Genomic DNA, 24,444 nt, shown 5'->3' with positions numbered 1-24,444 from the left:
GCATTGCAGTAGCTCGTTTTGAATGGTTAAATAAAATCATGAAATGGTTCGGGTTTCTGTAAAACTTACTACTGCAAAGAGGTAGACAAAGAGGTAAACTCCTTTCACAGGTACAGTTGAAGTCAGAAGTTTACATACACTTAGGTTGGAGTCATTAGAACTCGTTTTTCAACCACTCCACAAATTTCTTGTTAACAAACTATAGTTTTGGCAAGTCGGTTAGGACATCTACTTTGTGCATGACACAAGTAATTTTTCCAACAATTGTTTACAGAGAGATTATTTCACTTATAATTCACTGTACCACAATTCCAGTGGGTCAGAAGTTTACATACACTAAATTGACTGTGCCTTTAAACAGCTTGGAAAAAGGCCTCCCGGGTGGCGCAGTGGTCTAGAGCAGTGCATCGCAGTGCTAGCTGCGCCACCAGAGTCTCTGGGTTCGCGCCCAGGCTCTGTCGCAGCCGGCCACGACCGGGAGGTCCGTGGGGCGACGCACAATTGGCCTAGCGTCGTCCGGGTTAGGGAGGGTTTGGCCGGTAGGGATATCCTTGTCTCATCGCGCTCCAGCGACTCCTGTGGCGGGCCGGGCGCAGTGCGCGCTAATCAAGGGAGCCAGGTGCACGGTGTTTCCTCCGACACATTGGTGCGGCTGGCTTCCGGGTTGGAGGCGCGCTGTGTTAAGAAGCAGTGCGGCTTGGTTGGGTTGTGCTTCGGAGGACGCATGGCTTTCGACCTTCGTCTCTCCCGAGCCCGTACGGGAGTTGTAGCGACGAAACAAGATAGTAATTACTAGCGATTGGATACCACGAAAATTGGGGAGAAAAGGGGGTAAATTTTTTTAAATAAATAAAAATAAAAACTGCTTGGAAAATTCCATAAAATGATGTCATGGGTTTAGAAGCTTTTGATAAGCTAATGGACATCATTTGAGTCAATTGGAGGTGTACCTGTGGATGTATTTCAAGGCCTACCTTCAAACTCAGTGCCTCTTTGCTTGACATCATAGGAAAATCAAAAGGATTCAGCCAAGACCTCAGACAAAAAAATTGTAGACCTCCACAAGTCTGGTTCATTCTTCGTAGAAATGTCCAAAAGCCTGAAGGTACCACGTTCATCTGTACAAACAATAGTACGCAAGTATAAACACCATGGGACCACACAGCCGTCATACCGCTCAGGAAGGAGATGCGTTCTGTCTCCTAGAGATGAACATACTTTGGTGCAAAAAGTGCACATCAATCCCAGAACAACAGCAAAGGACCTTGTGAAGATGCTGGAGGAAACAGGTACAAAAGTATCTATATCCACAGTAAAACAAGTCCTATATCGACATAACCTAAAAGGCCTCTCAGCAAGGAAGAAGCCACTGCTCCAAAACCGCCATAAAAAAAGCCAGACTATGGTTTGCAACTGCACATGGGGACAAAGATCGTACTTTTTGGAGAAATGTTCTCAGGTCTGATGAAACAAAAATAGAACTGTTTGGCCATAATGACCATTGTTATGTTTGGAGGAAAAAGGGGGAGGCTTGCAAGCCGAAGAACACCATCCCAACCGTGAAGAACGGGGGTGGCAGCATCATGTTGTGGGGATGATTTGCTGCAGGAGGGACTGGTGCACTTCACCAAATAGATGGCATCATGAGGAGGAAAATTGTGTGGCTATATTGAAGCAACATCTCAAGACATCAGTCAGGAAGTTAAGGCTTGGTCGCAAATGTGTCTTCCAAATGGACAATGACCCCAAGCATACTTCCAAAGTTGTGGCAAAATGGCTTAAGGACAACAAAGTCAAGGCATTGGAGTGGCCATCACCGAGCCCTGACTTCAATCCTATATAAGATGTGTGGGCAGAACTGAAAAAGCGTGTGCGAGCAAGGAGGCCTACAAACTTGACTCAGTTATACCAGCTCTGTCAGGAGGAATGGGCCAACATTCACCCAACTTATTGTGGGAAGCTTGTGGAAGGCTACCCGAAACGTTTGACCCAAGCTAAACAATTGACAGGAAATGCTACCAAATACTAATTGAGAGTATGTAAACTTCCGCCCCACTGGGAATGTGATGAAAGAAATAAAAGCTGAAATAAATCATTCTCTCTACTATTATTCTGACATTTCACATTTTTAAAATAAAGTGGTGATCCTAACTGACCTAAAACAGGGAATTTTTACCAGGATTAAATGTCAGGAATTGTGAAAAACTGAGTTTAAATGTATTTGGTTCAGGTGTATGTTCCGACATCAACTGTATATGCTTCCTGTTGATCAGAATAAGAAGTGTCTGTGTGTGTGGGCAGGAGTTTCGAAACACAATACGTTAACAAATATATTGCGAGTTGGATTGAATGCCAGGCAGAATATCACTGTAGCGTTAAATAGGCCTAATCATACTAAGATGATTGCGTCATGGTGGTGTGTGAATACATAAGCATTCACTTGGTTGGCAAGTCTATAACAGAGGCTGGCATTGGCAGTGCGCATTCTGATTGTCAGCATCCTTCGAGACCTGGAGACAGGTGTCGAATCACAGCATAGTCACGTCTGTCTGGGGATAATGCAGCAACTCGATTGGCTTTAACCTGTGTGGGCGTGTTTGAACTTCTTCTGTATCTTCCTGCCAAGTTCTCATCTTCCTCTATCAGCTCCAATCGCAGTCATGTTAACCTGTTGCTCGGCAACTGACTGGTGACTGGCGGGTTTTTCCCATAGTCACAGATCTAGGATCAGCTTACCCTCCCAAAAGCTTTAATGTAACATTAGGGAGAAAGAAGTACAACTGACTATAGATCACTGTCTAGGAACAATGTATCCTACTGTTGAGTGGCCCCTGTGTGAAGACTCCTTAGGCACGGTGGTAGTGGAGCCTGTGGGCTGCTGTGTTGTTCTAGGTTAGAGCCATCCAGATCTTGATTCTAATGATGAAGGAATGATTGTCTAATGTGTTAGAGATATTCTGGTTGTCATTTGTTAGTATAATGTGTTACTCCTCTGGCCATCACTAAAATAAAGTCCTGCTCTATGTATTTGCCCTCCTACTCTCTTCCACCTCCTCTTTGGCTCTGGCCTCTCTACTCTCCGTCTGTTATCATCCTCCTCTTTCCCTCAGTCTGCAGTAGAGGTAAACCTAATGAAGTACCTCAAGATATGTCTGGAGGCCTGGGGTCCCCCTGATTGTTATTCACTCATCTCAAAGCCACCTTGGTTCTTTTCTTATTTTCTCCATCTCTCCAGCAGTCTCTCTCTCTCTCTCTCTCTCTCTCTCTCTCTCGCTCTCTCACTCACTCACTCACTCGCTCGCTCGCTCGCTCGCTCACTCACTCACTCACTCACTCACTCACTCACTCACTCACTCACTCACTCACTCACTCACTCACTCACTCACTCACTCACTCACTCACTTACTCACTCACTCTCTCTCTCTCTTGCTCTCCTCGCTTTCTCTCTCTCTCTCTCACTCTCTCTCTCTTGCTCTCCTCGCTCTCTCGCTTTCTCTCTCTCTCTCTCTCTCTTGCTCTCTCTCGCTCTCTCTCTTGCTCTCTCTTGCTCTCTCGCGATCTCTCTCGCTCTCTCTCTCTTGCTCTCTCTTGCTCTCTCTCGCTCTCTCTCACTCTCTCTCTCTTGCTCTCTCTTGCTCTCTTGCTCTCTCTCTCGCTCTCAATCTCTCTCTCGTTCTCACTCTCTCTCTCTTGCTCTCTCTTGCTCTCTCGCGATCTCTCTCACTTTCTCTCTCTCTCTCTTTCTCTCTCTTGCTCTCTCTCGCGATCTCTCTCACTCTCTCTCTCTTGCTCTCTCTCTCGCTCTCGATCTCTCTCTCGTTCTCGCTCTGTCTCTCAATTCAATTCAAAGGGCTTTACTAGCATGGAAAACATATCTTTACATTGCCAAAGCAAATTAAATAGATAATAAACAAATGAACACTAAACATTACACTTACAAACGTTTCAAAAGAATAGAGACATTTCAAATGTCATATTATGTATATATACAGTGTTGTAACGATGTACAAATAGTTAAAGTACAAAAGGGAAAATAAATGAACATAAATATGGGTTGTATTTACAGTGGTGTTTGTTCTTCACTGGTTGCCCTTTTCTTGTGGCAACAGGTCACAAATCTTGCTGCTGTGATGCACACTGTGGTATTTCACCCAATAGATATAGGAGTTTATCAAAATTGGATTTGTTTGTGAATTCTTTGTGTAATCTGAGGGAGATATGGTCATACATTTTGCAGGAGGTTAGGAAGTGCAGCTCAGTTTCCACCTCATGTTGTGGGCAGTGTGCACATAGCCTTTCTTTTGAGAGCCAGGTCTGTCTTCTCTCTCTCTTTTTTCCTTTCTTTCTCACCCTCTCTCTCTCTCTTTCTCCCTCCCTCTCTCTCTCTCTTTCTCTCCCTCTCTCTCTCTCTCTCTCTCTCTCTCTCTCTCTCTCTCTCTCTCTCTCTCTCTCTCTCTCTCTCCTCCTCTCTCTCCTTCCCTATATATTAAGGGCTGGTATTAAGTGGAGGTATAAATCAAAGGTTGTCAGATGATCCTATCAGTGAGCACTACTGTAATGAACTTACAGACTCTGAAGTTTGACCTCCAATCTTACTGCAGTCAAACAGATAGTTGACGTTCTACTGTACTTCTAGGAAGGCTAGGATAAGTTGGCATTGATTTTGTCTGCTGCCTGTTTCAAGGTGATGTGTCAGTGAAAGAAAGACGAGAGATGCATTGAAATACATGAAACCTTAAAGATCAGTGACACCAAGAAGGGGAGGGTCTCATTCTGTTAGTGTGTGTGTGTGTGTGTGTGTGTGTGTGTGTGTGTGTGTGTGTGTGTGTGTGTGTGTGTGTGTGTGTGTGTGTGTGTGTGTGTGTGTGTGTGTGTGTGTGTGTGTGTGTGTGTGTGTGTGTGTGTGTGTGTGATTCTGATCAGCAGGCTACTTTGATCCCAATCACCAGGAAGTCCAATATCACTGATTCACATTATTACTGCGTTATGCACAGGCACACACACACACACACACACACACACACACCTGTCTGGAGGTGAATCAAAGGCCCCTACACCTGCAGACCAGCCCTGAACTAGGATCACAGATGGAGCCTTCCCCTCCCCTTCTCTCTACATATCTCTGTCCTCTCTACGCCCTTCTCCCCTTCTCTCTACATATCTCTGTCCTCTCTACTCCCTTCTCCTCTTCTCTCTACATAACTCTGTCCTCTCTACGCCCTTCTCCCCTTCTCTCTACATATCTCTGTCCTCTCTACTCCCTTCTCCCCGTCTCTCTACATATCGCTGTCCTCTCTACTCCCTTCTCATCGTCTCTCTACATATCTCTGTCCTCTCTACTCCCTTCTCCCCTTCTCTCTACATATCTCTGTCCTCTCTACGCCCTTCTCCCCTTCTCTCTACATATCTCTGTCCTCTCTACTCCCTTCTCCTCTTCTCTCTACATATCTCTGTCCTCTCTACTCCCTTCTCCTCTTCTCTCTACATACCTCTGTCCTCTCTACGCCCTTCTCCCCTTCTCTCTACATATCTCTGTCCTCTCTACTCCCTTCTCCTCTTCTCTCTACATATCTCTGTCCTCTCTACTCCCTTCTCCCCTTCTCTCTACATATCTCTGTCCTCTCTACTCCCTTCTCCCCTTCTCTCTACATATCTCTGTCCTCTCTACGCCCTTCTCCCCTTCTCTCTACATATCTCTGTCCTCTCTACTCCCTTCTCCCCTTCTCTCTACATATCTCTGTCCTCTCTACTCCCTTCTCCCCTTCTCTCTACATATCTCTGTCCTCTCTACCCCCTTCTCCTCTTCTCCCTACATATCTCTGTCCTCTCTACTCCCTTCTCATCTTCTCTCTACATATCTCTGTCCTCTCTACTCCCTTCTCCCCTTCTCTCTACATATCTCTGTCCTCTCTACTCCCTTCTCTCCTTCTCTCTACATATCTCTGTCCTCTCTACTCCCTTCTCCTCTTCTCTCTACATACCTCTGTCCTCTCTACTCCCTTCTCATCTTCTCTCTACATATCTCTGTCCTCTCTACTCCCTTCTCATCTTCTCTCTACATACCTCTGTCCTCTCTACTCCCTTCTCATCTTCTCTCTACATATCTCTGTCCTCTCTACTCCCTTCTCATCTTCTCTCTACATATCTCTGTCGTCTCTACTCCCTTCTCCTCTTCTCTCTACATCTCTTTCCTCTCTACTCCCTTCTCCTCTTCTCTCTACGTATCTCTGTCCTCTCTACCCCCTTCTCCTCTTCTCCCTACATATCTCTGTCCTCTCTACTCCCTTCTCATCTTCTCTCTACATATCTCTGTCCTCTCTACTCCCTTCTCCTCTTCTCTCTACATATCTCTGTCCTCTCTACCCCCTTCTCCTCTTCTCCCTACATATCTCTGTCCTCTCTACTCCCTTCTCCTCTTCTCTCTACATACCTCTGTCCTCTCTACTCCCTTCTCCTCTTCTCTCTACATACCTCTGTCCTCTCTACTCCCTTCTCATCTTCTCTCTACATATCTCTGTCCTCTCTACTCCCTTCTCCTCTTCTCTCTACATCTCTTTCCTCTCTACTCCCTTCTCCTCTTCTCTCTACGTATCTCTGTCCTCTCTACTCCCTTCTCCTCTTCTCTCTACATACCTCTGTCCTCTCTACTCCCTTCTCATCTTCTCTCTACATCTCTGTCCTCTCTACTCCCTTCTCCCCTTCTTTCTACGTATCTCTGTCCTCTTTTCTCCTGTCCTTCCTTCCCTCTTCTCTCCCTCTTCTCTTCTCTCTCCTCTCTCTCTCTTCTACAGTCTGCTGTGAAGATTTAGAGGCTGCCTGGCACACGGCTTTGCTCACTCTCCTCTCCTCCCTTCCTGTCTTCTCTACTCTATTCTCACCTCTCTCTTCCCTCTCCTCTCCTCAGCTCTCCGTCTTTAAAAAGGCTTAGTGCTGTGTTTAATAGTTACACGTTGCTGCCACGTCCGTCACACAGATCCACACACTCTGAGCCTGATCCACCTCTGGGAGAAGTGTGTGTTTGTGCATGTATGCTCTTTTGCCTGTGTGCGTGCATGCATTAGTGTGGGTGAGTGTACTGATGCGCTATCTTAATTGGACTCTGTTTCTCACAGCAGGAAAATAATCCTGAAGCAACAGGAAATGTGAATTATTATGTGTATTATAATTAATGGACATTTCTTGTGGGGATTGATACATTTTTCTTAAGGCCAAATCAAGTCTGTGGAAATTACAAACTTTGAATACAATACAATTTGCATGTGAATATAGCAGACGTGTGTGATGTTTGGAAGGCAACAGAGGTGTGTATAGCTACCCCTGTGGGGTTCTTCTGGGTGGGGTTCAGTGGGTTGTCTATCTCTCCTGTTGATCTGATCAGGAGAGGGAAGCTGTGCAGCAGAACCTAACAACTCAATACACCCCTTCCTGCCCCGCAGTCTACCTGTCAGATAACACTTCATCACCCCACAGGGTCAGCCAAGGGCCAGGTGAACTGCTGGGCTTCTCTCACCTTTTCCCCAATCTGTGCATTCTGTGCATTCGTTCACTTCCCTTGCATGGACTTAGAAGAAATGGACTGGTGTAAGGATTATGGTTTCACCAATCCAAAGAGAGAGAGACGTTATAAACAGAATGAGACATTGTGTCTACTTGCATTGGGTATCATATTTTATTTATTTTTTCTGTCTCTCCTGATAACACTCTGTTAGAAACTACAGTCTCCCTAGACCTTTAGAATGAGCGCTAACATCACACAAGCATCGCTAAGGGGGAAACAGCACACAAACAGCACACTTTATTAGCATCAATGCTAACTTGAGAGGGAAAAACAGCAACAGTGTATACTGTATGTTCGGGTGGGAAGAAGGTGGTCGACCAATACCGAAGGAGACATACTGTTTACATCTAACTCCCAAGTGATGAGACCAGAGGCAGATCTTGATTCTAATGATGAAGGAATGATTGTCTAATGTGTTAGAGATATTCTGGTTGTCATTTGTTAGTATAATGTGTTACTCCTCTGGCAATCACTAAAATAAAGTCCTGCTCTATGTATTTGCCCTCCTACTCTCTTCCACCTCCTCTTTGGCTCTGGCCTCTCTACTCTCCGTCTGTTATCATCCTCCTCTTTCCCTCAGTCTGCAGTAGAGGTAAACCTAATGAAGTACCTCAAGATATGTCTGGAGGCCTGGGGTCCCCCTGATTGTTATTCACTCATCTCAAAGCCAAAAAGTGAATCTTGTGTGCACTGACCAGCAACTCCGGTATAGACTACCAGTGGTCTTCCACTGTATGTATCTGTGTGTGTTTCTGGTTGTCCTTCAGCACTCACTACAGTAACTCTGTGTTTCTAACTCACCTCTGACTATCCACCACTTTGCAGATTGGCTCGTTCTTCATGATCAACCTATGTCTGGTGGTCATCGCCACCCAGTTCAGTGAGACCAAGCAGCGGGAGCACCAGCTGATGCAGGAGCAGCGGGCCCAGTGCCTGTCCTCCTCTACCCTGGCCAGCCTGCATGAACCGGGGGACTGCTACGAAGAGCTCTTCCAGCTGGTCTGCCACATGCTGCGCAAGGCCCGCAGGAGATCTGTAGCCCTGTATAACCAACTGAGGGGAAGGCCTCTGCCACCACCGCCCACTAGAGGGAGAGGAAGAGGAGGAGGAAGAGGAGGAGGGGAAGGAGGAGGGAGTGCGAACGGAGGGGAACGGCATCACCTGAAGCAGCCACGACGTAAGTGGGAGGCAGTGGGTGGGAGTACGAGAGAGAGAGAGTTTTTGTTAAATGTCTCAACTTTAACTTTAACATTATATTAGCCTTTTTCACATCGTGCGAGCCAGTGTGATGAGTCTTGTTTAATCTCTCGACTTTCAAACCTCTTTGGCGCTAGCAAACGCTGGCTTACATGGATATAGTACGACAATATGAAAGTGTCTATTGATGCTGTTAGTGACATGCTGATTCTTTCTCATACTCCCTCTCCATCTTTCATTAGAATCTCACTGTCCTCACCAAAGCAAGCTGGACCCAGTCCACAGCTCCCAACCCCTGGGCAACTCCATCGCCCTGGCCGTCCCTCAAAACACAGAGGACTGCCCTCAGTGCGCTACGGCACTGTCACTCAGGGAGGGGGCGGGAGCTGTGGGCGACTCGGCCAATGGGGAGGAGGAGGAGGGGGCCGTGGAGGAGACGGACAGGGAGGAGAACCACTTGGAGGAGAAAGCGGAAGAGGGGGAGGGAGTGAAGAAGAAGAGGAAGAGGAGGTCGTGTTTTGGACACTGTAAGGACATGTGGGATGAGATGAGGAAGAAACTTTGGGGCATCGTGGAGAGCAAATACTTCAATAGAGGAATCATGATCGCTATTCTCATCAATACTATCAGCATGGGGATAGAACACCACAACCAGGTAAATATACTATTCTCATCAATACTATCAGCATGGGGAAAACACCCCAACCAGGTAAATATACTATTCTCATCAATACTATCAGCATAAACACCCCAACCAGGTAAATATACTATTCTCATCAATACTATCAGCATAAAGACCACAAAAGGTGAACTATAACACACTCAGGGAGTACAGCACACATACACAATGTGCACAACAACAGTACTGCTCTTCAGTCCCCAAAGCTAACCCATTGACTTTAGCTTAGTGGGCTAACAAGGTCCAAGTAGTACAAGTCACTAGAAGTCAGATATCAGTGACGTACATGGAACACCATCAATATGGGAATGTATTGTTCCATTATACACCCGATAGACCACCACAACCATATCAGTAGAAAACAGCAGGGTAGGTACACCTCAACCTGCTTTTGGTGCTGTCTGGCTGTCTGGCTGTCTGGCTGGCTGGCTGGCTGGCTGGCTGGCTGGGTGGCTGGCTTCTCTCCTGAGAGAGACAGAGGAAGAGAGGAAGAGAGGGAGCTGCCTGTGTGGAAGGGGTGTGGTAGCTTCATGCCAAAATACACCCACCCTGGCTGTTACATAACCACTCCTACCTCCCTCAACCCCTCTCTTTCTCTATCTCTCTCTCTCCCTCCCTCCCTCAATCCCTCTCTTTCTCTCTCTCCCTCCCTCCTGTATCACACCCCTCCTTTCCCTGCCTCTTTCTGTCTCCCTCCTCCCCTGTCTCTGTCCATCCCTCCCTCTCCCTCTCCCTCTCCCTTCTCCATTCTGTCTCCCTTCTCCATTCTGTCTCTGTCCATCCCTCCCTCTCCCTCTCCCTTCTCCATTCTGTCTCCCTTCTCCATTCTGTCTCTGTCCATCCCTCCCTCTCCCTTCTCCATTCTGTCTCCCTTCTCCATTCTGTCTCTGTCCATCCCTCCCTCTCCCTCTCCCTTCTCTATTCTGTCTCCCTTCTCCATTCTGTCTCTGTCCATCCCCCCCTCTCCCTCTCCCTTCTCCATTCTGTCTCCCTTCTCCATTCTGTCTCTGTCCATCCCTCCCTCTCCCTCTCCCTTCTCCCTTCTGTCTCCCTTCTCCATTCTGTCTCTGTCCATCCCTCCCTCTCCCTCTCCCTTCTCCATTCTGTCTCCCTTCTCCATTCTGTCTCTGTCCATCCCTACCTCTCCCTTCTCCATTCTGTCTCTGTCCATCTCTCCCTCTCCCTCTCCCTTCTCCATTCTGTCTCCCTTCTCCATTCTGTCTCCCTTCTCCATTCTGTCTCTGTCCATCCCTCCCTCTCCCTCTCCCTTCTCCATTCTGTCTCCCTTCTCCATTTTGTCTCTGTCCATCCCTCCCTCTCCCTTCCCCATTCTGTCTCCCTTCTCCATTCTGTCTCTGTCCATCCCTCCCTCTCCCTCTCCCTCCCCCTTCTCCATTCTGTCTCCCTCCATCTCTCTCTCGCTCCCTCCCTCTGTCTTCATCTCTCATCCACCCCCTCACTCCTTGACGACATGCAGAGGAGTCGGTTCTCTCATTTCTGAAGACTCTAAAAATAACAGAGGGATGTGGGGAGAGGAGGAGAGGAGGACAGGAACTCACCGAGAGAGAAGAGGGAGCAGACTCCTGTTACGCAGCATTTTCAGCTCTATTCCTGTATGAATGTACACACACACACACACACACACACACACACACACACACACACACACACACACACACACACACACACACACACACACACACACACACCACACACCACACACCACACACCACACACCACACACCACACACACCACACACACCACACACACACACACACACACCACACACACACACCACACACACCAACAGCATTACACATACCACACAGACACACCACACACACCACACACACACACACACACACACCACACACACACACACACACCACACCACACACACACACACCACACACACCAACAGCATTACACACACCACACACACACATACCACACACACCACACACAAACACAGACACACACACACACACACACCACACACACCAACAGCACTACACACCACACACCACACACATACCACACACACACACACACCACACACACCAACAGCACACCACACACACACACACACACACACACACACACACACACACACACACACACACACACACACACACACACACACACACACACACACACACACACACACACACACACACACACCACACACTCCAACAGCATTACACAATGGTCTCTCTTGGCTGAGGCAGAGGCAGAGGCGGTGTGTGTTCTGCAGTAGATTTGTAAGTGTTGTTCCAGGGGGTTGTGTTCTAGAACTGAAAGCGTATGTGTTTCCCTCTTTGGTAACAGGGCTTACTGAAACGTTATTTGATCAATCCCCTGAGGGAAGGATTACATGACATGTGTTAAGAGCATACAGTGAGCATATGACCTTCACTAGATGTCCTTCAGATTCGTTACTTGTAGTCTTCATTCAGAGTTGCTGTGTATGTGTGTGTGTGTGTGTGTGTTGTGTGTGACTACATCTCTGACTCATCAGCATTCATCTTTCACATCAATGGTAGCATGACTGAGAGGCACCCCTATTAGCATGTATATACAGCATGTGTGTAGGGGGGGGGCTTACTCATTTATATTCAGTAAACATTCAATGATAAAAACAAGAGAACTACAAAGAGAGAGGGATGGAGAAAAGAGAGGGAGGGAGAGGGATGGAGAAAAGAGAGGGAGGGAGAGGGATGGAGAAAAGAGAGGGAGGGAGAGGGATGGAGAAAAGAGAGGGAGGGAGAGGGATGAAGAAAAGATAGGGAGGGAGAGGGATGGAGAAAAGAGAGGGAGGGAGAGGGATGGAGAAAAGAGAGGGAGGGAGAGGGATGGAGAAAAGAGAGGGAGGGAGAGGGATGGAGAAAAGAGAGGGAGAGAGAGGAATGTGCAGGCAGGGAGGTGCAGGTATCTGTGAGGGAGGACATGAAAGACAGGAAGGAGAGATGAAAGGGTAAACAGGTGAGAGGAAGGGAGGGGGGAGGGGAACGTGGAGGGAGAGGAACATTGAGGAAGATAGAAGGTGATTGGAGGAAGATAGAAGGTGATTGGAGGAAGAGGAACATGGAGGGAGATAGAAGGTGAGAAAAATATCAAATAGAAGAGATGTTTATTTATTTTTATTGACCCATCCCCTCTTCAGGGGACAAAATCAACTTTGTTTTATATTTACATTTTTTACAGCTTTTTTTTGTTACATTGTTACATAAATTGTACCCACATTTCATATACAGTACATGCTACTTTTATACACAGTAACTACACAACAAAAACATTATTATTATACATGAAATAGGTTGAATATTTACATAATGAAAACTCCCTTCAGCCCAGCGTCCCACATAGTCTTGACTTGATTTCTCTCGTGAAGGATTTGATTTCTCTAAAGAGAAACAGCCCGTTGAGCTCACAAACAAATAAATTCATGGAATTCAAGTAATTGAACCGACGTTGGCCAATTAGTTATTTAATAACCCCAAATAGAAGGACATTTGAGTTCATCAGTCAGCACTAGATCTCATCCTCTCTTCATCCCCTCGTCTCCTCCACCATGCCTGCCAGTGGAGGAGGGGGGCTCTGTTCTTCTCCTCTTGTTTTTCTCTCCCTGAGCTGATCCATGGAGAGATATTGATCACAGGGAGATGGGAGTGTCTGGTAATGAGACAAAGAGAGAGAGGGAGATGGAGGGAGAGAGAGACGGAGAGAGGGAAGAGAGAAACACAGGATTAGAGGAGAATAAATAGTGTCTTGGCTAGCCTGTATGTCTTCTATCTTTGATACAGGTGATCACAGATACAATCTGATCAATATCACATGCACACTGTGGAGTGTGGGGATAGGCTCTAACGTGTGTGTGTGTGTGTGTGTGTGTGTGTGTGTGTGTGTGTGTGTGTGTGTGTGTGTGTGTGTGTGTGTGTGTGTGTGTGTGTGTGTGTGTGTGTGTGTGTGTGTGTGTGTGTGTGTGTGTGTGTGTGTGTGTGTGTGTGCGCTTCGAACCAAGCACAATCTTCCGGACAGAAAGTGGCTGCACTACATCCCTTAGCTCCCTCCCTCCCCCTCGGTCTCTCTGAAGACACTAACATGACATTTTAGGCCAGTGTTCATATTGTCTCTTTTCTCGCTTTCATTGGTAAAAGCTACAGCGCCACTGAGCTGGATTTAGTTCACTATATCAAGTTGTATAGCTTGTTGTGTTGCAGTCTATGTGACAGGTTTGTACAGGTGTCTCAGTACTGACGCTGTGTTGGTTGTCTGCAGTTTCATATTTTTCAATTGTTGAAGGCAGTATTATAATAACCTACCATATCTTGCTGTCTTCATTCCTCCATCTCTTTAAATGTGTTTCTCTCTCTGCCTTCTATTTCTTGTGAATCTTGTCTCCCATCCAGCCGGAGGAGCTGACTAACGTGTTGGAGATCAGTAACATTGTGTTCACCAGTATGTTCACCCTGGAAATGATCCTCAAGCTGACCGCCTTTGGCTTCTTCGCCTACCTGAGGAACCCCTACAACATCTTCGACGGCATCATCGTCATCATCAGGTCGGGGGGCCTGCCCAACATGACCACAGAATGTTACCAGAATGTTACAGGAATTATGTTACCAGAATGTTACCAGAATGTTACAGGAATGATGTTACAGTTACCATGTCAGAATGTCACAGCTTTGGGATGTCAGTTGGAATGTTAGAATGATGGATAATGTATTGGTCGTTTGGGTTGGCATTGGACTGTTAGAATGATGGATAATGTATTGGGCGTTTTGGTTGGCATTGGAATGTTAGAATGATGGATAATGTATTGGGCGTTTGGGTTGGCATTGGAATGTTAGAATGATGGATAATGTATTGGGCGTTTGGGTTGGCATTGGAATGTTAGAATGATGGATAATGTATTGGGCGTTTGGGTTGGCATTGGAATGTTAGAATGATGGATAATGTATTGGGTGTTTGGGTTGGCATTGGAATGTTAGAATGATGGATAATGTATTGGACGTTTGGGTTGGCATTGGAATGTTAGAATGATGGATAATGTATTGGGCGTTTGGGTTGGCATTGGAATGTTAGAATGATGGATAATGTATTGGGCGTTTGGGTTGGCATTGGAATGTTAGAATGATGGATAATGTATTGGGTGTTTGGGTTGGCATTGGAATGTTAGAATGATGGATAATGTATTGGACGTTTGGGTTGGCATTGGAATGTTAGAATGATGGATAATGTATTGGGCGTTTGGGTTGGCATTGGAATGTAGAATGATGGATAATGTATTGGGCGTTTGGGTTGGCATTGGAATGTTAGAATGATGGATAATGTATTGGGCGTTTGGGTTGGCATTGGAATGTAGAATGATGGATAATGTATTGGGCGTTTGGGTTGGCATTGGAATGTTAGAATGATGGATAATGTATTGGGCGTTTGGGTTGGCATTGGAATGTAGAATGATGGATAATGTATTGGGCGTTTGGGTTGGCATTGGAATGTAGAATGATGGATAATGTATTGGGCGTTTGGGTTGGCATTGGAATGTAGAATGATGGATAATGTATTGGGCGTTTGGGTTGGCATTGGAATGTTAGAATGATGGATAATGTATTGGGCGTTTGGGTTGGCATTGGAATGTAGAATGATGGATAATGTATTGGGCGTTTGGGTTGGCATTGGAATGTAGAATGATGGATAATGTATTGGGCGTTTGGGTTGGCATTGGATGATTCTGACAGCTGAATGTTCCCGATGGTTTCAGTTGGGATCAGAGGGGAAATTAGGAAACGTTGCTGTCTGGATTTGTGTCTTCTATTTTCTTCTCTTCCTTTCTCTGCCTGTCTCACTCATCTTTTCTCCTCTTTCTCCTCACTCCTCACTCCTCTCTCCTCTCTCCTCACTCCTCACTCCTCACTCCTCTCTCCTCACTCTTCTCTCCTCTCTCCTGTCTCCTCTCTCCTGTCTCCTGTCTCCTCACTCTTCTCTCCTCTCTCCTGTCTCCTCACTCCTCTCTCATCACTCCTCTCTCCTCACTCTTCTCCCCTTTCTCCTCACTCTTCTCTCCTCTCTCCTGTCTCCTTACTCCTCTCTCCTCTCTCCTGTCTCCTCTCTCCTGTCTCCTGTCTCCTCTCTCCTCTCTCCTGTCTCCTCTCTCCTCTCTCCTGACTCCTCTCTCCTGTCTCCTCACTTCTCTCCTCACTCCTCTCTCCTCACTCCTCAATCCTCACTCCTCACTCATCTCTCCTTACTCATCTCTCCTTACTCCTCACTCCTCTCTTCTCTCTCCTAACTCCTCACAACTCACTCCTCTCTCCTCTCTCCTCACTCCTCACTCCTCACTCCTCTTCCCTTTCTCCTCTCTCCTCACTCCTCACTCCTCTCTCATCTCTCCTTACTCATCACTCCTCACTCCTCTTCCCTTTCTCCTCTCTCCTAACTCCTCACACCTCACTCCTCTCTCCTAACTACTCTCTCCTATCTCCTCACTCCTCTCTCCTAACACCTCGCTCCTCTCTCCAAACTACTCTCTCCCTCTCCTCACTCATCACTCCTCTCTCCTCTATCCTCACTCCTCACTCATCACTCCTCACTCCTCACTCCTCACTCCTCTCTCCTCTATCCTCACTCCTCTCTCCTCACTCCTCTCTCCTCTCTCATCTCGCCTCACTCCTCTCTCATCTCTCCTCACTCCTCTCTCCTCTCTCATCTCTCCTCACTCCTCTCTCATCTCTCCTCACTCCTCTCTCCTCTCTCATCTCTCCTCACTCCTCTCTCCTCTCTCATCTCTCCTCACTCCTCTCTCCTCTCTCCTCTCATCTCTCCTCACTCCTCACTCCTCTCTCATCTCTCCTCACTCCTCTCTCCTCTCTCCTCTCATCTCTCCTCACTCCTCACTCCTCTCTCATCTCTCCTCACTCCTCACTCCTCTCTCCTCTTATCTCTCCTCACTCCTCACTCCTCTCTCCTCTCATCTCTCCTCACTCCTCACTTCTCTCTCCTCTCTCCTCTCCTGTTCTCTCTTTCTGCATCCATCTGTTTCATCCCTCATTCCATCTCTCCCTCCCCTCTCCCCTCTCCAGTGTGTGTGAGATCATAGGTCAGTCTGATGGAGGTCTGTCTGTCCTGAGGACCTTCAGACTGTTGAGGGTGATCAAGCTGGTGCGCTTCATGCCAGCGCTACGCAGACAGCTGGTGGTGCTGATGAAGACCATGGACAACGTGGCCACCTTCTGCATGCTCCTCATGCTCTTCATATTCATCTTCAGGTATAGGCATGTGTGTGTCTGTCCCCTCCCCCTGTCTGTCCCCTATCTCTGTCTGTCCCCTCCCTCTGTCTGTCTCCTCCCCTTGTATGTCCCCTCCCCCTGTCTGTCTCCTCCCCCTGTCTGTCCCCTCCCCCTGTCTGTCCCCTCCCCCTGTCTGTCCCCTCCCCCTGTCTGTCTCCTATCTCTGTCTGTCCCCTCCCCCTGTCTGTCCCCTATCTCTGTCTGTCCCCTCCCCCTGTCTGTCTCCTCTCTCTGTATGTCCCCTATCTCTGTCTGTCTCCTCTCTCTGTCTGTCTCCTCTCTCTGTCTGTCCCCTCCCCCTGTCTGTCTCCTATCTCTGTCTGTCCCCTATCTCTGTCTGTCCCCTCCCCCTGTCTGTCTCCTCTCTCTGTCTGTCTCTTTTCTCTGTCTGTCTCCTCTCTCTGTCTGTCTCCTATCTCTGTCTGTCACCTCCCCCTGTCTGCTCCTCTCTCTGTCTGTCTCCTCTCTCTGTCTGCTCCTCTCTCTGTCTGTCCCCTCCCCCTGTCTGTCTCCTCTCTCTGTCTGTCTCCTCTCTCTGTCTGTCTCCTCTCTCTGTCTGTCTCCTATCTCTGTCTGTCCCCTCCCCTGTCTGTCTCCTCTCTCTCTCTGTCTGTCTCCTCTCTCTGTCTGCTCCTCTCTCTGTCTGCTCCTCTCTCTGTCTGCTCCTCTCTCTGTCTGCTCCTCTCTCTGTCTGCTCCTCTCTCTGTCTGCTCCTCTCTCTGTCTGCTCCTCTCTCTGTCTGCTCCTCTCTCTGTCTGCTCTCTCTGTCTGCTGCTCTCTCTGTCTGTGTGTGTGTTGTCTGTGAGGCTAGTCCCCTCCAGCTTCAGAAGAGCAATGGCCTCCTTATTTGAGTGACAGGACCATAAGCAGTAGAGTGTGGTTGATAGAGAGGAGAGCAATAACAGAGAGCATTCCCCTGGTGTTCATCGAGACACGCGTACAAACACACAACACACACACACACACACCCTGCAGCACTGCAATCTCACATAAGTGCACTGAGCAGATGGTAGCGGGCTAGCGATGGAGTGAGCTAACAGACTCCCACTACCCTATCTATCTTCCCACTGTAGCTGCTTGGGATTTGTGAATGTTATTGATTGGTGCTGCCGCTCCTGAAGGCACTATGGGTATTGTATCCACTCTGGTGTGTTACAGTGTTCTATTCACAACCCTTCCCTTGTCACTGGTTGGAAGAAGCTCTGAGGCGCTACTTCTCCATGTAGGAAGTGTATGTTTTCAAATCCAGAAGCCCCAAATACACTGCTTATTGTTTTATTCAAGTGCTAACTTTTCTGTGTGTGTGTGTGTGTGTGTGTGTGTGTGTGTGTGTGTGTGTGTGTGTGTGTGTGTGTGTGTGTGTGTGTGTGTGTGTGTGTGTGTGTGTGTGTGTGTGTTAGGCGTATCGTTCTGCAACTGATGTATGTTACTGTTGATAGTTGACATATCCCTGTCCTATTCCAGTATCCTGGGGATGCATATCTTTGGCTGTAAGTTCAGTCTGAAGACAGAGACTGGAGACACTGTTCCTGACAGGAAGAACTTTGACTCTCTACTGTGGGCCATTGTCACTGTGTTTCAGGTATAGAACACACACACACACACACACACACACACACACACACACACACACACACACACACACACACATGCAAATGCATAGAAAGTGCACGCACGCACAAACACAAACACACACACACGCACGCACACAGGCAGAAACACATACATTAACACACACACACACACATTTAGTTGCATTCACGTGCAACTCAATGTGGTATCCTGGACATTTCGAAAGGGGTACCACAAAGTTATATTTCAGGCCCTGTTCAGTTCATTCATGTGAATGGCCAAGCTGTATAAGCTGTATAACTTAATCTATATGCTGTATTCCCCAGATTCTGACTCAGGAAGACTGGAACATGGTGCTGTATAATGGAATGGCCTCCACCTCCCCCTGTGCTGCTCTCTACTTTGTGGCTCTAATGACCTTTGGCAACTACGTCCTCTTCAACCTGCTGGTGGCCATCTTGGTAGAGGGCTTTCAGGCTGAGGTCAGACCAGAGATTTTGTAACTTTGATTAGTCCTCCATTGTTGGTGAATTTCCACTCACAGGCTCCAGTATGGTACAACTGTCTGTCAGAGATACATTAATCATTAATGAGACAGGCAAGGGTGGTCTGAGTCTCTAGGATGCGGTAACCTGTTCTGATTGGATAGAGCTCTTAGCTAAAGAGCAGATTGGGCACTTAAGAAACTGACTCTGACTGCCTGGATCTGTAGCTTGTAGTAAATCAAGGCTGGGATAAAACGTTAAGTCACTTAGCTGGCCTACCTCTCTGATACTTTCAAAATGAGGCCAGGTAAGATTGACATTTTCTATTAAATATGCCTGTGGCTGTTGTCATAGTTCTAATTGCTCTTTCTTTCGCTCTTTCCCTCCACCCCCCTCTCCCTCCCTCTCTCCCTCTCTCTCTCCCTCTCTCTCTCCCTCTCTCTCTCTCTCTCTCTCTCCCTCTCTCTCTCTCTCTCTCTCTCTCTCTCTCTCTCTCCCTCTCTCCCTCTCTCCCTCTCTCCCTCTCTCTCTCTCTCCCTCTCTCCCTCTCTCCCTCTCTCTCTCTCTCTCTCTCTCCTCTGGAAACAGGGGGATGCCAACCGGTCGTACTCCGAAGACGACAGGTCCTCATGTAACTTTGACGAGAACTCTGACAAGCTGAAGGACTCGCTTCATCTCTCTGGTGTGGCTCAGAGGCATAAAACTATACTGTAGAAACTGCTTTTTAGAGCCGTAGAAAGTGTAGAAACACTACCTTGTAAAGCTGTAATGGCTGAACAGGTTCACTGGGAGAAGGTAGATTTCATTGACTTCTATATTGAGTCAGGGAAGCAGCAGAATTCACCAAGGGGACAGTTCACCCAGTCTATTAATGCCATTGCTAATGTCAAACCTCCCTTTTTCAAAAGATGTATGAATGATTTTGAATAGATGTACTGTATGAATCGTATAGAGTAAAAGTCTGATTTTAACAGTAAACCAGTCACTGATGCTAGAATGCTTTGGCCGCCTGCTCCCAGATATATTTGTGCAGTTTTGCTAAATCCTACAGTCATGTTTGCCGTGACAATGGCCAATGTTAGGAAGGCAGCACAAACAGATGGGACCAGATCAAGCCTGATCTCTCTGAAGTGGAAGTGGCAGAAATGTTAAATAATACATGTTACAACACAACTTCTCCCACTCTCTTCTCCTCCCTATGGACACACACAAACCACACTGATCTTACTGTACAAACAGTGCACTCCATGAGCTAGTCAGACCAGGTTAGGGTGAGAATGTGCTTAGTCAGTCTATGCCACTTTCTTTATCTTCCAAGATGTGCTTTGCAGTTCCATGCTGACTCTCTCCCTCCCCCCCCCTCTCTCTCTCTCACTCCATTTATCCCTCTGATCTCTGTCTCTCTCTCTCTCTCTCTATCTCTCTCTCTCTCTCTTTCTTTCTCTCTCTGTCTCTCTCTCTCTCTCTCTCCATTTATCCCTCTGATCTCTGTCTCTCTCTCTCTCTCTCTCTCTCTCTCTCTCTCTCTCTCTCTCTCACTCCATTTATCCCTCTGATCTCTCTCTCTCTCCCTCCCCTCTCCTTCTCCTCATCCCCTTCCCCTCTCTCTCCCAGACCCTAAGATCTGCACCCTAACCCCCAACGGTCACCTGGACCTGTCCCCAACGCCCACGGGTCTGTACACGGCCGACAGGCTCACTTTCGCTCTGGGCTCACGCAAAAACAGTGTCATCTCTCTGGGCAGGGCTAACCTGGAGGGCAGGGCTAACCTGGAGGGCAGGAATCTGGTGAGTGGTGGGAGGAGGGAGGGAGGGAGGAGACTGGAGAGAGGAGGAAAGAGGGAGGGAGGTACAATGGGAAGGAGAACTGGTTTGTAATGGACTGGGTCAGAACAAGATGTGTCTTGCTATGGTTGCAATCAATTCAGGAAATTATTTAAAATTGCCCATTTAAAAAGAAATTGCCCATCATTGAAATGTATTTTTCTTTCAGTTCTTTATTTGATCCCTCTGCAGTCATTGCAAATGGCTGGGTTGGACTAATGGTTTCGCTCTCCCTCTCACTTTCCCTCTATCTCTCTCCCTCTTCCTCTTTGTCTCTCTTCCTCTCTCTCTTTGTCCCTCTCCCTTTCCACATTTCTCTCCCTCTTTCTCCCTCTCCCTCTCCCTCTCTGTATTTCTCTCCCTCTTTCTCCCTCTCTCTCTCCGTCTGTCTCTCTCCCTCTCCCTCTACGTATTTCTCTCCCTCTTTCTCTCTCTCCCTCTCCCTCTACGTATTTCTTTTCCTCTTTCTCCCTCTCCCTCTCCCTCTCCCTCTCCCTCTCCCTCTCTGTATTCCTCTCCCTCTTTCTCCCTCTCCCTCTCTCCCTCTCCCTCTATATATTTATCTCCCTCTTTCTCCCTCTCCCTCTCCATCTGTCTCTCTCTCTCCCGCTCTGTATTTCTTTCCCTCTTTCTCCCTCTCCCTCTCTCCCTCTATGTATTTCTCTCCCTCTTTCTCCCTCTCCCTCTCTGTCTGTCTCTCTCCCTCTATGTATTTTTCTCTGTCTCCCTCTCTATCTCTCTTTCTCCCTCTCCCTCTCTGTCTGGATCTCTTTCTCTCCCTCTCTGTCTGTCTCTCTTTCTCTCCCTCTCCCTCTCCCTCTCTGTCTGTCTCTCCCTCTTTGTCTCCCTCTCTCTCCCCCAGTGTCGGGGGAGCAGCTCCCTGTACCACAACTGGGGCCGCCCTGCATCCCAGACCCAGGCAATGTGGGGCCGGCGGTCCAGCTGGAACAGCCTGGGTCGCCCCTCCCGAGCCTTGGGTCTGGGATTGGGGGTAGGAGGAGGGGGTAGCCTGCGTTCCCGCAGCCCCCACGCCACCCACCCGGCCGAGCAGGAGTCCCTCCTCTCCCCCCCTCACCCTCCTCCGCACCTCACCCACCCTCCTCCCCTCCTGGCGCTAAACTTTGTCCCGCGGCGGGACCGCCGGGCGCTGTCCTTGGAGCTGCCGGAGCTCCTCCAGGTCCCGGGAACCCCCCTGGCGTCAATGCTGCCTTACCCCAGGAAGAAGAGCTTCTCCAGTGGGTTGGTTGGTGGAGGGGCTGGGGGGGAGCACCAGGACTGCAATGGGAAGGCCCCATCAGCCCAGCTCCAGCTTCAACTTCAGCTGCCGCCACATCCCCATCCACAGCTAATGACAGAGGTGTTCCCTCAGGTCAACACACGCAAGGACAGAGAGGACCTGGATGATGACATTGACTATGTGAGTTGGTGTTGGGGGTGAGGGGGAGGTCTGGGGGTGAGGGGGATGTGTGTGGATGAGGATGGGTGAGCGATTTGGTGAGGGGAAAGTGTGGGGGTGAGGATGGGTGAGGTGAGATGTGTTTGGATGAGGATGGGTGAGAGGTTGGGTGAGGTGTGGGGATGAGGTTGGGTGAGAGGGTGGGTGAGGGGGAGGTGAGGAGTGAGTTTGGGTGAGAGGGTGTGTGAGGATGAGGTTGGGTGAGAGGGTGGGTGAGGGGGAGGTGTGGGGGTGAGGTTGAGTGAGAGGGTGGGTGAGGTGAGGTGTGGTGTGGGGTGAGGTTGGGTGAGGTGTGGGGTGAGGTTGGGGGAGGTGTGGAGTGAGGTTGGGTGAGAGGGTGGGTGAGGTGTGGTGTGGGGTGAGGTTGGGTGAGAGGGTGGGTGAGGTGTGGGGTGAGGTTGGGGGAGGTGTGGAGTGAGGTTGGGTGAGAGGGTGGGTGAGGTGCGGGGTGAGGTTTGGTGAGAGGGTGGGTGAGGTGTGGGGTGAGGTTGGGTGAGGGGGAGGTGTGGGTGAGGTTGAGTGAGAGGGTGGGTGAGGGGGAGGTGTGGGGTGAGGTTGAGTGAGAGGGTGGGTGAGGTGTGGGGATGAGGTTGGGTGAGGGGGAGGTGTGGGGGTGAGGTTGGGTGAGAGGGTGGGTGAGGTGTTGGGTGAGGTTGGGTGAGGGGGGTGAGGTTAAGTGAGGGGGAGGTGTGGGGTGAGGTTGGGTGAGAGGGTGGGTGAGGTGTTGGGTGAGGTTGGGTGAGGGGGGTGAGGTTAAGTGAGGGGGAGGTGTGGGGTGAGGTTGGGTGAGAGGGTGGGTGAGGGGAGGTGTGGGGTGAGGTTGGGTGAGAGGGTGGGTGAGGTGTGGGGTGAGGTTGAGGTTGAGTGAGAGGTTGGGTGAGAGGGTGGGTGAGGTGTGGGGTGAGGTTGGGTGAGAGGGTGGGTGAGGGGAGGTGTGGGGTGAGGTTGGGTGAGAGGGTGGGTGAGGGGAGGTGTGGGGTGAGGTTGGGTGAGAGGGTGGGTGAGGGGAGGTGTGGGGTGAGGTGAGGTTGGGTGAGAGGGTGGATGGGGTGTGGGGGTGAGGTTGGGTGAGGTGTGGGGTGAGGTTGAGTGAGAGGGTGTGTGAGGGGAGGTGTGGGGTGAGGTTGGGTGAGAGGGTGGGTGAGGTGAGGTGTGGGGTGAGGTTGAGTGAGAGGGTGGGTGGGTGAGGGGAGGTGTGGGGTGAGGTTGGGTGAGAGGGTGGGTGAGGGGAGGTGTGGGTGATGAGGTGGGGTGAGAGGGTGGGTGAGGTGTGGGGTGAGGTTGAGGTTGGGTGAGAGGGTGGGTGAGAGGGTGGGGTGAGGTGTGGGGTGAGGTTGGGTGAGAGGGTGGGTGAGGGGAGGTGTGGGGTGAGGTTGGGTGAGGGTGGGTGAGGGGAGGTGTGGGGTGAGGTTGGGTGAGAGGGTGGGTGAGGGGAGGTGTGGGGTGAGGTGAGGTTGGGTGAGAGGGTGGGTGAGGGGAGGTGTGGGGTGAGGTGAGGTGAGGTTGGGTGAGAGGGTGGGTGAGGGGAGGTGTGGGGTGGGGTGAGGTGAGGTTGGGTGAGAGGGTGGGTGAGGTGTGGGGTGAGGTGAGGTGAGGTTGGGTGAGAGGGTGGGTGAGGGGAGGTGTGGGGTGGGGTGAGGTGAGGTTGGGTGAGAGGGTGGGTGAGAGGGTGGGTGAGGTGAGGTGAGGTTGGGTGAGAGGGTGGGTGAGGGGAGGTGTGGGGTGGGGTGAGGTGAGGTTGGGTGAGAGGGTGGGTGAGAGGGTGGGTGAGGGGTGAGGTTGAGTGAGAGGGTGGGTGAGGGGAGGTGTGGGGTGAGGTGAGGTTGAGTGAGAGGGTGGGTGAGGGGAGGTGTGGGGTGAGGTGAGGTGAGGTTGGGTGAGAGGGTGGGTGAGGGGAGGTGTGGGGTGGGGTGAGGTTGGGTGAGAGGGTGGGTGAGGGGAGGTGTGGGGTGAGGTGAGGTGAGGTTGGGTGAGAGGGTGGGTGAGGTGTGGGGTGAGGTTGGGTGAGAGGGTGGGTGTGGGGTGGGGTGAGGTTGGGTGAGAGGGTGGGTGAGGGGAGTTGTGGGGTGAGGTGAGGTGAGGTTGGGTGAGAGGGTGGGTGAGGGGAGGTGTGGGGTGGGGTGGGGTGAGGTGAGGTTGGGTGAGAGGGTGGGTGAGGTTTGGGGTGAGGTGAGGTGAGGTTGGGTGAGAGGAGGTGTGGGGTGGGGTGAGGTGAGGTTGGGTGAGAGGGTGGGTGAGGTGAGGTGAGGTTGGGTGAGAGGGTGGGTGAGGGGAGGTGTGGGGTGGGGTGAGGTGAGGTTGGGTGAGAGGGTGGGTGAGGTGTGGGGTGAGGTTGAGTGAGAGGGTGGGTGAGGGGAGATGTGGGGTGAGGTGAGGTTGAGTGA

General features: G+C 49.6%; 1 protein-coding gene across 2 annotated transcripts in view; it reads left to right on the top strand.

The window, feature by feature from the left end:
• Window positions 1–24,444, top strand: part of cacna1ia (calcium voltage-gated channel subunit alpha1 Ia) — a 157,216-nt gene that overhangs the window by 58,098 nt on the left and 74,674 nt on the right. For both annotated transcript variants that reach the window (XM_071398121.1, XM_071398111.1), the window contains exons 7-15: window positions 8,384–8,735; window positions 8,998–9,410; window positions 13,845–13,996; window positions 16,518–16,703; window positions 18,189–18,306; window positions 18,623–18,778; window positions 19,370–19,463; window positions 20,396–20,568; window positions 21,467–22,021. In XM_071398121.1, coding sequence (XP_071254222.1) covers window positions 8,384–8,735; window positions 8,998–9,410; window positions 13,845–13,996; window positions 16,518–16,703; window positions 18,189–18,306; window positions 18,623–18,778; window positions 19,370–19,463; window positions 20,396–20,568; window positions 21,467–22,021 — 2,199 coding nt within the window. The remainder of the gene's footprint in view (window positions 1–8,383; window positions 8,736–8,997; window positions 9,411–13,844; window positions 13,997–16,517; window positions 16,704–18,188; window positions 18,307–18,622; window positions 18,779–19,369; window positions 19,464–20,395; window positions 20,569–21,466; window positions 22,022–24,444) is intronic.

Source organism: Salvelinus alpinus, chromosome 1 (assembly GCF_045679555.1).
Source record: "Salvelinus alpinus chromosome 1, SLU_Salpinus.1, whole genome shotgun sequence".
Lineage (NCBI taxonomy): Eukaryota > Metazoa > Chordata > Actinopteri > Salmoniformes > Salmonidae > Salvelinus > Salvelinus alpinus.
This window is presented reverse-complemented; position numbering and strand designations above follow the sequence as displayed.